At 41.3% G+C, this 12,424-nt stretch overlaps 2 protein-coding genes across 7 annotated transcripts in view; one reads left to right on the forward strand and one right to left on the reverse strand.

Annotated features, from left to right (window-relative positions):
- rnf144aa (ring finger protein 144aa) overlaps positions 1-12,424 on the forward strand; it is a 33,697-nt gene that overhangs the window by 12,296 nt on the left and 8,977 nt on the right. For both annotated transcript variants that reach the window (XM_067614057.1, XM_067614056.1), the window contains exons 2-5: positions 7,573-7,723; positions 8,948-9,052; positions 10,118-10,178; positions 11,993-12,209. In XM_067614057.1, coding sequence (XP_067470158.1) covers positions 7,589-7,723; positions 8,948-9,052; positions 10,118-10,178; positions 11,993-12,209 — 518 coding nt within the window. In that variant the 5' untranslated portion in view covers positions 7,573-7,588. The remainder of the gene's footprint in view (positions 1-7,572; positions 7,724-8,947; positions 9,053-10,117; positions 10,179-11,992; positions 12,210-12,424) is intronic.
- The window catches only part of LOC137199626 (uncharacterized), a 177,660-nt gene continuing 177,370 nt past the window's right edge, over positions 12,135-12,424 (reverse strand). For all 5 annotated transcript variants that reach the window (XR_010931821.1, XR_010931820.1, XR_010931819.1 and 2 more), the window contains one exon: positions 12,135-12,223. The gene's annotated coding sequence lies outside the window, so the exon portion shown is untranslated. The remainder of the gene's footprint in view (positions 12,224-12,424) is intronic.

A 12,424-nucleotide genomic window follows, 5' to 3' on the forward strand; every position in this document is an offset into this window, starting at 1 on the left:
TAAAGGCCCTTCTAATTGGCTTTGAAACATAGGGCTGGGCTCTTGAGGGAGGAAAGGCAGGAAGGAACAGAGGAGGGAGGAGAAGACGGCAGGATCACTAAGTGCTTATTACAGACCTGAGCTCACTGGGATCACCACATAGACAGGCCAATCTAGGTTTTTTTCTTTTTTCTTTTCTTAACCACAAATTGCCATGATTTCAGGTGATTCAATATACGTGGATTTTGAGATGAATGAAATCGCATGCTGTTTGAGTAAACAGTATATGTGTTGGCAGAATGCAATTATAGGAATGAGTCCAGAGAGACGAAAGGAAATCACTGTAGCAGTTTGCCAGACAGAGATGTTGACACGAGTAAACTTGAGGCGAGATTAGGTTTCGCTGATAAGGCCGGTCGGAGCAAATTTAGTCCAAGTCAGCTAGTATCGTATCATGCTTCTCACTACATTAATTTTGCTGTAGCAAATAACGACAAGTCTACTGTGTTTGCTTGTCCCCAGGCTTCAGGTAGAATATCATCTGCATGGCTCAACCCTCATTTCAACACTACTCTCCCGTCTCTGGCTGAACACAGTGCGGCCTTCAGTTTTCGTCCTTCATTGCACTCCCTGACTTGTCTTATTGGATGAAAGCAGAGTCTTGTAAATCAGCTGAGGGACAGCTTTGTGCATGGAAGAATGTCAGTATGTGTATGTGTGTGTGTGTGAGAAAATGAGTGAGAAAAATGTGTGGGCTGTTCCCACTCCCAGTACAGCTAACAGTTGTTTGCAGCTTTCTTTCACATTAGCCATAGGTGAGGTATATAAATAGAGTCTTACGCAATACTTTGATGTGACATTATATAATTACACACAGGTGAAAATGGTGAGCTGAAAGACTGTTTCTGCCTTTTTTTTCTCTCTCTCTCACATTCCTCTCTCCTCACTGCCCTCACTTCCCATCACTGTCTGAGTGAATTCAGATGAGAATTTGCATTTTATTGTTTTTTTGTTTTTTTTATGCTAGGCGACAGCATTTTATTTGAATGCAGACCGGGCTCGTCACTTTTTGTGGAAACTGAACAGGCAAAAACACCAAAGGTGTCAAAAAAAAGAAATCCTGGGCTGCAACTAATGACTATTTTCATTATTCAATTTTTTTTTAGAACAGTCCAAAATCAAAAAGTACTCAATTTAAAATAATATAAAAAAGCAAGTTTTCACATACATTTGAAAGTTAGAACCAGTGAATGTTGAACATTTTTGTTCGACAAATAACTTAAAAATCAAAATTGTTGGCTGTTATTTTTTTGTCTGTTGAGTAATTGGTTCTTTGATTAACAATTTAGCACTAAAAAGATCATTAAAAAAATTCCGAATTTCTATTTGCTGTGATAATAGAATCATCTCTAGCAAATTTGAATTTGACTACTACTGGTTTGTACAAACATTATCAAACAATGAACTTACAGCAAATTCCACATCATAATGAGACTAGAAATGCTTACATACTGTCCTTAAGAGTGCCACTTAAAGCTTGACATCACTAGAGTGGGGGCATTTTGTGAATGCTTGCTTTAAAGATTAGAATTAACTTTGGATTAAGATTGAGGTCAGTTTAGGGTTTAGAGCGAAGGCTAGGTTATTGTTGTTGCCGTGTGTATCTGTGTTTTGGTATAAAGACCTGTATCTTTGTTTTGCATACTTTAGTTGATCTTTATGTATCAACGCTGCATGTGTTGCAGGTTCAAAATGAACGCTGCAAGCTTGGTATCATGTATACTGCAGCAAGAATTCCCTTTCAGCTCCCCAGAGAAGTTCTCCTCAATCGCTCCTCCATGACCATTACGCTCGCCCCCCACCCCCACCCTGCTCTGTTATGCAATGGAATGTAATGCGTGTGTGTGTGTGCGTGTGTGTGTGTGTCACGGTTGTGGAATCATTATCGCATGAATGCCGCTCTTACCATTTCAACTGTGAGTGGAGCCCCTTCAGACTGATGACCGACACATGGTGACCACTGCTCAGGATGGATGTTTGACTTTTGACTCACTTCTGACTCCCTACTTTATCGATTTTTAGCTCTCTGACCTCATCTTTTCAGATGTATAGTGCTCTGGAAGGCTATATTTGAAATGAGCACACTGAGCATGAGTGGCCCACATGCACAGTCCCATTGCTCCGATATACTGTATATATATGTGTGTGTCTGTGTGTGTGTGTGTGTGTGTTACTCTGTGATAATGGACCCTCTAGTTAATAATGCAGCAGAAAGATTGCACTGCACCACCTTTTCTCATGAAAACTCATTTTCCCTTTGTCGCTCTTTCCCTCTCTCTCACTCCCTCTCCCCTCCTCAGGCCATCCTTACAAAACTATTTCATTTGTCCCCATCGACCCAGTCTGTCAGCATTTGCACAGCCAATATAAAGTCTGGGAGTAGAGAGGTAGATTCAAATAAAAAGTACACACTATATTAGAAAGACTTGGTTTGTACGGTGTAAATTGCTTTTTACTGTGAGTTGTTTTTTTGTTTTTTTTGCCACATTGCTAATGGAGTTCAGTGGCTTGGCTCATGCAGAGACTAGCAGACAGGAAGGAAGATAAACAGACAGACAACTTTCAGTCCTCCTGGAAATGATGTCATTCAAGTTCTCAGCTGTACAGATTTGAGGTTACCGCAGAGGTGTTGATTCAGTTACCGAGACTGAAGTTTTTAGTTGTAAGCACCTATGCTGGGAAGTGTCTGTTCATTTCTAATAATGAGCTTAAACACGAAAGCTCTTCCTCTGTGGCTACATTAAATCATTTTGAAGTTTTTATGACTGATGCTCTTGCAACATTCACCCCTTTCGAACCCTGTCAGATCATGCTTCATTTTGTTTTGCACATTGATGATGGTCTGTCCTGTTGTTAAAGGGGACATATCATGCACATTTCCAGGTCTATATTTATGTTCGGGGGCTCTACTGGAATATCTTTGCATGATTTACAGTTTAAAAAACTCTTTATTTGTTTTATACTGGCCCTTTATGCAGCCCCACAGTTCAGCCTCTGTCTGAAACAGGCCGTTTTAGCTCCTGTCTCTTTAAGGCCCTCCTTCTAATGAGCCCACTTTGTTCTGATTGGCCAGCTTCTGGAGGCTATGTAAAACACACAGTAGTAGTAGGATTTCACTTCTTTTTCTCATTCCTTACTCAAAATGGATACTAAAAACATCCATACATCTTTGAGCCCAAATATGCGAGTGGACAACGCTAACAACGCATAGAAAAACCTTGGTAACAAAGACTACAGAACAGGCGGCAAGTTTAAATAAATAAACATTTATTTAAAGTAAAAGTTTTTTTTTTGTAAAATGAAAATGCCTGCCTTAAGGCAGGCTGACATCGCTGCGTTTGTGTGTGTGTTTGTGCACCCACCTCCCCTTCTTCTTCTCCGTATGTGCAGTTGTGCATGTGGCAGAAGAATATATGTGTGTGTGTGTGTGTGTGTGTGTGTGCCTTGTCACATATAGTAGCTTAACATTAGTGTATGCTGCCTCTGTCTGCCTGCAGCTCTCCCACTGTCTTTTTTGCCGCCATTGCTGTTTAAGACAAATGGACCCCGCAACTGGCGCAATGAGTCTAGTCTGCTAATTTGTGCCTGATGGAAAATGAAGCTTAAAATATGTTCACATTTTAGAGAATGTAATTAATATTTCCCTCATAAGTGATGTATTATTTCACCCACCCGCAACCCATCCGCTATTAATCAGAATGTTAATTTTTATGACTCAGCCCGCCTGACCCGCGGTGCCCGCGGATATAACTGCGATCCGCGCATCACTATGACACATATTACGGCTTATTTGCAGTCAATTGAGTATGGCTCACCAGTGTAGCTTCATTTACAAGTGTGATTTAATTACTTCAGTGGTAAAATCTTGTTCCATGTGTCTTTTTAAAATTTTGACCACCAAAGCACACGCCGTCCCACACATTCCCCACATGGTCCTGTTTGTAAGTTCAGCACCTACATAACAGAGCTCCCTCACTGCTCATGAGTGTAGATTTGGGTAAGGATGGTAGGGACATGTTCCTACCAATGTCAAGTTGTTGCCGAATTGTCCCTACTGATATTTTTTCAAACGATCTTGTCATTTTAACTTCACACAATGTTCCCAGTAAGATGTTTGCAGAGTTGCTGGGTTTGTGTGTTTTCTGTGTTATAGTTTAAACATTTCAAACATCGTGGAATTAATTTGTTGTTAGTTTGTGATCATTGCTCAGATATGTCATTTTTTTTTAAACAACTTTATTACTGTAGGCGAAAATGCCTCCCAAAGGTGGAAATAAGACATCAGGTCCTTTTTAAATGAAAACCAAAGTGTCAGTAACTGCTGATCTAATCAGAACGTTCTGTAATTAATCCAATATTTTATTACTTGCAGGAAACTTTTTGTTGCCAAAATCAACCAACTGTAAGCTCAGGTGAGATTTGAAGATGTCTTACATCAGATTAAACATAGTAGCACATTACCTACAGGTTATTGTACATTTATTTTCTTTTCACATTCGTTGTGAAAAATCTATTGTTTCTGCCAAAAATCTGGAAACTGTTATCCACTCCTTCATTACCAGTCGACTGGACTATTGTAATTCCCCTCTCGCTGGCATCAGTAAAAAAATCTCTCTCTACAGCTCATCCAAAACTCAGCCGCCAGGATTTTAACTGGGAACAAAGAAACATGATCACATTTTGCCGATCCTGGCTTACACTGGCTATTGTTCATCGATTACTTATAAAACCTCACCCCAAGTTATATTTTGGACCTCTCATTGCCTTATGTTCCTTCCCGCTCCCCGAGATCCTCAGATTCGTCTTTTCTCGCTGTTCCAAGGTCCAGACTTAGACAGAAAGGCAAAAGAGGCTTTGCAGTTAGGGCTCCTTCTTTGGAATGACTTCCCAGAGGAGATCAGGGCTGCAAACAGTTTCCTCTTTTAAATCAATTTTTTAAAAAACGCCTTTCATGTATTATTTATGGTATTTTATTTAGTTTTAATCTTTTTGTATTTTTATTCTGTGTCCTGTTTTTATTGTAAAGCCCTTTGTAACTATGTTTACAAGAGTCCAGCTCTCTATGTGTGCATATGAAAGACAAAAGAGAGAGATAAGTTTGTTTTGGTTGTCCGACAAAAAACTGACCCTGCCAAAGTTAAAACCAAACCTCGGCCCTTGACTCACCGCTCAGTGCTTTCCGGTCAGCGTGACGGATGGTGGATTGATGGATGAATGCCAGGTGATTTGCGTGAGTCAGACATGAGGTGCATCTCATACATCTTATTTGTCCTCTCAGTTTTCTCACTTTCCTTCTTTTTCGTCACTCCGCCTACGCAAGACACAGTGAAAAGATGTGAAGGAGATAGAACTGAGGCAATCAGATTTTAAAGAAAGCAAACATGTTTTCCAGCCCAGTGTCATCTGAATCGACATCAGTCTACTGATAACATGTGCACAGCTGGATCACCTGTCAGTGGGCTTGTACAGTAACTGCTCTGTACCATCTTGTTGATTTGGAGTATGTGTTAATATGATGTAGTGAAATATTTTGAATATTGTCACATAAATCTGCACATTTTGACAAACAGTTTCCTTTTGCCAGTTTCATTTTTGCATCTGGATTTATTCATGCTCATTCATGCATTTTGTTTCTCCTCCTCATCGATGTTGAAATAGTTTATTACCCGTTCGGGAAAATATGAAATGATTTTGTTTCTGCCCCATGTGATTGATCGCTACACTGAGACTAAACAGGAAACTACACTCGTAGACAATCAAAACCATCTTAAAACGCTGAAAGAACAGAACAGACACAAGCCAGCAATGAAACCAGCTAAAGACACTCTAAATAAAATCATTTGACTATGTGGGAAAAAAATAAATCATATGGCTCATCAGCAATAATCATATTATGTGAATCATATTCTCCTGATCTCTCTGAATGTGCCAAGTCGTGAAAGATCATCAGACCATCTGGCTATTTAAGAGACACTTGAGAAACCTTCGCTTAACACATTTATCCAATAAAAAAAAATGTTCTAACGCCCAAATTTGTGCTGCTATTTCTTCTCTCCTTGATTGCAGCTGCTGTTCATCAGATCATCTGCAGTATAGAATCACATACAGATTTTCAATCGGTGTGTTTCCAATAATAATAATCCTTTGGGAATCCTCCTCCTTCCTCTTTCCTCTGTCCTTGCATCACCAAGCAGCATTAAAGAAACTGACACATCCTACATAATGGCAGGTAATGTGGGGACAAATGAATGAGGAGAGGAGATAAGAAAAAAAGAAAGATGCAAAGACTGTATGTGAGACAAACACGTCCTCAGCACCTTCTTGACAGATCACCCTGCTCCTAAGGTTTGAGCACATCATGTAATTCCTCATTACAAGAACTGATTAGTCTCTGTCCCAGTTCCCTCTCACTGCCATATCATCTGTGGATTGCCTTCACCTTGTGTCCCACTGAAGTGCCTTTCAGTTAATACACGGTGGATGCATAAGCTCCTGCATTTTTCCTCCTCCTCCTCCTTATAAGATTAAATGTGTTATTAAAAGGGGCGGTGTGAAGTGATATCATATCTCTGCTAAACCAGAACACACTGTCTGTCTCTCTTCTCTCCACTCCGCTCTTTGGGTAGCACATGTAGTCAGCACAAGAGTCCATGGAGTGATAATGTGAACCCCTCTCCTCCCACCCGCTGTCCTCTTCCTGTAACGTCTGTGAACAGGCAGCTGCACATTGAGGCGGACTGTGCTGTGACCAGTTAAAGCGAACCGCGATCCCTCCCAGTCTCTTCTACTCTTGCCGTGCTTCTCTTCCTCCTATCTATGCCCCCTCCACCTCCAAAATCCTCCTTCAGCCGGTTGCTAAGCAGCACGGGGAGAGCTTGACAGTGTTGACGCTGTGTGCGCGGGACCACTTCCTGTAAACAGCCGAGTGGGTGCTCTTTGCTCTCAGCTACAGAGGGAAGGGGGGGGGAGTGAGACGAGACGGCCTAAAATAACCCTTTCTGACTTTCACAAAGAGATGCGATGACGCGCAGTGAAGGGGAAAAAAAAAAGTGTTATTTCATCCGAAGTGAAAATTTCACAGGGTGTCAAGATAGCTGATAGCTACGGGAGTTTCAGGAGCTTCTGAACTGTATTTTCTTTTTTTTTTCTTTTTTTTGTTTTTTACTGTTACAAAGCATGAGGCCCAGATTAAAAATGAACACAGCTGACAAGGGCCATTTAGGCCAAGAGCTGGTGTCACTCTGCATATAGCAGGACTGTATGTGTGTGTGTGCACCCTCGCTGGACACAACTCACAATGCATTTTCAGTCTGTGCTCACTTCATCATGCTGATTTTGTCACAACAAATAAAGCACATCTTAGACTCTGGATATATTATGTAGACGGACACAAACAAAGCTGAGCCAGATATGTTCTCACTTTGAGAATTTCCTCTTGTCATCAGCAGGATTATAAATAGTATCTGTTTGAAATTTGTTTCGTCTCGGGATACATTTTTACTCTCTTTGTGTCTTTCTTGTGTGTTTCTTCAGCTCTGTGGCGGTGAAGATGACCACGGCGCGGTACCGTCCCACCTGGGAGCTGGCCGTAGACCCCCTGGTCTCATGTAAGCTGTGCCTTGGAGAGTTCCCTCTGGAGCAGATGACCACCATCACACAGTGCCAATGTGTCTTCTGTACACTGGTGAGCAGGACACAACACACATCAACCAGGTTCTCGCAGCTGTCAACAGAGTGATGACTTTAAGTAAAAAAGAAATGATCTACAAATCAGGTTTATGCATCACCAGAAAAAGATTTTTTTTTATTGAGCTGCTGTAGAAAAACACTAGTTCATTCACAATACACTTCAATGAACATAAGTCGCCCAAATCACTGTTAAAGTAAATGTGATTTTCAGATGGATTTTAACTTAATAAGAACCACGCAGGATTTGCACGGTATTGTAATCAGTAATGAGCTCAGGATCTATTACAAATCTCACATCCCTCCTGTGTAACACAGGACCCGTGTGAAAAAGGCCAGACTAGTAGGGAGGAATAGTAACACCCACTGTCAGATCCTAAACAATCTAGTTCAGAGATGAGGAAACAACAAACCAAGAGGGACCACTAAAAATAGCTTCTTCCTAGAACACAGTTTGAGTGGCGGCGGTCATTATCAAAGTTCAGTTGTACCGTTAATTCTACAAAGGTCAGTCATGATGTCAACACAAAGAGTGCCTGATATCTCACTCAAGCTACTGTTTTTTTATGAGTAATTTCATATTTGATATTTAATCAATTTTAAGAAAGAAAGAAAAGAGGAAACTACATACACAATTGACTGAACCAGTAAATTCTTAAGGAGACATTATGTATTAAATCTCACACAATCTTAAGGATTTTTAGTTCATAAAGGATAGGTCATCAGTTGTTCCATATATTTAATCTTACAATCAGTATCATTGTCTTCCCCTACACAAATAAAAGTTGATGTGGCAAACCTGCTAGAAAACAATTGTATATTTACACATTGAGCGGACAGAGAGCAAGATTTGAATTTATTTGGACTTGTGTTTCCAATCTTCTCTCTCCTTTTAGCTCTGTTTTGGCCTCCACTAACTCCTGTGGGAAATATCTGGCTCTTAAAACTTTCTTCACCAACTTGTTGGCAACTCGCTGTTTGTCAGAATTAAGGTTTTCATCAGATACGATCGCCACATACCATCACATATTCACCACGTACTCCTGCCGCATTTTCTGAGACAACAGACAGAGACAGAGATCAAGATAGACTCTATGGCCGGTGTTTGTTTACCAACTTTCCTGGTGCATGATCTGGTTGTTGTTTCTTCTTGTTTTTTTCCGTCTGGCTAACTGATTAGATATTGAACCGGGTTGTGTTTGTCTGTCTGTCTCTCCTTCAGTGCCTGAAGCAGTATGTGGAGCTCCTGATTAAAGAAGGCCTTGAAACTGCAATTAGCTGTCCAGACTCTGCCTGTCCCAAAAGAGGACACTTGCAGGAAAACGAGGTACTGATAAAAGGAAAAGTGTGATTTTGTTTTTTACTCTGATTGACATTAGATTAGTTTGTCCTTTTTAGGTGGTGACTGATTGTCAATAGCACCACATTCCCCGCAGCCCATCAGGCTCATGAACAGTGAATAAAGATGTCCAATATGTCTTCGCTCTGAGACGGCATGAAACTAGATTTTATCAGAGCAGCAATTTCCATAAACGGTGGTTTGCACACAGTGGTGAATAGAAATTTGCAAGTAACTTTGTACATGCAAATGTAGTACATGCTGAACCTGAGGTGCGTGTGCATAAAATGAACAAAAGTACATGGTGGTTTCTTATCTCTACAGATCAGTTTTTACCATCTCACGTGTCTCCTATCATACTGCTCCTTTTCATGTCAAATAAAAAGGTCCCAGTTGGAAACATGAACATGTTTGCAGTTAGTTTAACACCTCCAAACCTCCTCAAAGCCCTAGCCTTACTCAAGATCACCACTGTGCTGCACCTACCAGTGTGTTTATTGCATTATAATGAGCGTGTACTTACATGCTTGCCTTCCTAGCGGAGGTCAATCGGAGGGCAAAGCACTCTTCACCCTCCAGGCAGTTTGGTTGATGGACTCACCCTCACTCTCACTTGGTCTCGGAGGCTCGGAGGCACAGCATGGTTCAGCCCACCACGGCCTTATGTTTCTAATCAATCAGTGTCAGCGGCCCTCACTACTACTCCTCATCCCTGTCTGCTCTGACAGCAGTGCCTTCACCTTTTTTATAATTGACTGCTCTTTTACAAGCTCGTATGCTCATTTCATTACCCAGTAAATGAGTACATTTAACCTTGAGTAGGCCTGTGTATGCACCTTGAATATATTCTGGCAATTGTATTCCCCTTTTGTCTGAGATGAAGGGCCTTATTGGTAAGCAAGTAGCAAGTTCTGATCTTGTTGAAATTTGACATTGTTCTGGAAATGAAATTCACATTCTGAATGTATAATCGCTTCTCACAGCTTCTGTCTATAAATACGCACAATGACCTGCTTATTTCCCTCCCACTTCTCCTCTCCTCTCTCCCTGTAGATTGAGTGCATGGTGGCCACGGAGATGATGCAGAGATACAAGAAACTTCAGTTCGAAAGGGGTGAGTAAACGCAAGAGCAGCCGCAGTACGTCAGTGTTTGCTCCAGAGTTCCTCAGTGGGTGTTGTGTGGACAAGGGCTGTCAAACGCAGACACACGTGGACCCTCCTGTCTTCCCGGGGCAACCGTATTTCACCGTGACACACAAAAGGACGACGACAATCCAGTCCAGCACGTGTAGCCGATCTGCGGCTTATTCTGTGTAGAATCACCCCCTGTGGACTGTTCTGCTCTTGAATTACACCGTGGGGTATCTGAGGAAAGCTAATAGAAAAGATTTGGGCTATACTTGTTTGCTTAGTAAATCTTCACCAACATCAGATGCTTTCTTTCCACCTATTTTTCATGTCCAAACTGAAGAGCAGTTTAACAGTTTCAATTACAACTTCTGACACAAAACAGTTCTGGACTGGTACCACCTCACTGCAAATAATCATGTAGTCGGCGAATATTCTTGTCACAGGTACTCAAGCCTAACCCTTGTCTGATTTATACTGTATATTCAGACTCAACCCTGTCATCATCATCAAAGTATAACACCAGCTCCCATCAAATATACATGAAGGGCAAAGCCTTCCAGACTTTGTTTAAAGAGACTGTAATTGGATTGGTTCAGCACTAGTCTCGTAAACTGTCTGCCTGACTCTGATGGAGGCTGTTCTCTTAGCACAGAAATATATTTTAGTTAAATCCCTTTTATCTCTGTCTCAGTGTGCCGCTACATATTCAGCGTCTACAGTTCACACTGTTTGTAGAATAAATGTTAACCTACTGATAAAAGGCTCGGATATCGGTGCTGGAAAAGATAATGGCAGGTCTGTGTCACTTTGCTGCATGCTGTCAATGTAGATATGCTAATCAGTAATATTAGAGATCCCTCGCTACAATAGAAACCAGTAACCAAGCAGTGCTATCGCTCTTTGATGGTACTCGTCATGCAGGTTTCTCCACCTACACAGAGGCACAAACTGTACACAGAACATGCAGATCACACTTGGTTGAATAAATGCATGAGCACAAACACTTATATAGGAACACAGAGGGGGGTCCTGCAAATGAATCAAAAATCCTCAGAAAAAGCTGTTGATGCTGCCTAGATAAGGGTAGTCAGCCGTCTCATCAATGTCCCATCCAGTCAGGCAGAACAGTTGCTGTACCCATTCCATATTTTTCAGGCTGAGCCAAGAGTGCATGTGGAACGTGTGCTCGGAGTTCTTGGCAGAGAGGCAAGGGGAAGGAAGGAGAGGATGTAAGGGCAAGTGCATCATGCTATGAATTTAGAATAGAACTGGAGGAAAAAAAACACAAAAACTCATCTCTTTACCACCTGAGAATATAATAGAAAATGATTCAGAACTAAAAATGACACACATTCAAAAGTCATGGAAATTTGTTTACAGACAGCAAGACAAAAATGAACATCTCTACAAATGCAGTTTTCAGACATAAGCCAGTACAAAAATGATCCCTGAAAATTGTACATTATATAAAATATGCATGAGCAGGAAGCCTACAAGTTTGCATTTCCATTTCAGGTTGGAAGTTGATTGTCCCTTCCTGAAAATGTCTATGCAGCCATGCAGAGAGTTCTGGTTTTCTGTGCTTAGATTTTGAAATGTCCACCCATCTATTTTGGCTTTCACCACAAAACGTAGAATAGATTTTTTGCAGGTGTCACTCAAACCAAAACATCAACACCAACTTGACTACTTTCTACCAAAAAACTGTTGTGAAAACGATTTTTTGTGATGGGGTTGAAATGATCCTTTTAAGGGAGCATCTGTCCATAACGCTGGCACTTCTCTTGTGCTATTAGAGGTGCTGCTGGACCCGTGCCGGACGTGGTGCCCTTCTTCAACCTGCCAGGCCGTGTGCCAACTAAAGGAAGCAGATTCTCCGACACTGCCCCAGCTGGTCCAGTGCGCCGTCTGTGCCCTGGAGTTCTGCTCGGCCTGCAAGGCCAACTGGCACCCCGGGCAGGCCTGCCAGGAGAACAACCTGCCTATTACCTCCTTCCTTCCAGGAGAAAACAGGTACTGCTTTTTACCTGTTGAGATAATCTACATTTTTTATCTCATCTGTGTCTATGTACCACATATACTGACAAACACATTCATACATGTTTCTTTTCTGGTGACCCTTTGAGGCTTTCAGCAACTATTAAGTGTTAGTTACAGCTGAAATGATTAAGTGATTAGTCGATCAACAGAAAATTATTATTTGGTAATTAACTAATTGTGTGGTAAAA

The sequence above is a fragment of the Thunnus thynnus genome, chromosome 16, assembly GCF_963924715.1.
Source record: "Thunnus thynnus chromosome 16, fThuThy2.1, whole genome shotgun sequence".
In the NCBI taxonomy this organism is placed as follows: Eukaryota; Metazoa; Chordata; class Actinopteri; order Scombriformes; family Scombridae; genus Thunnus; species Thunnus thynnus.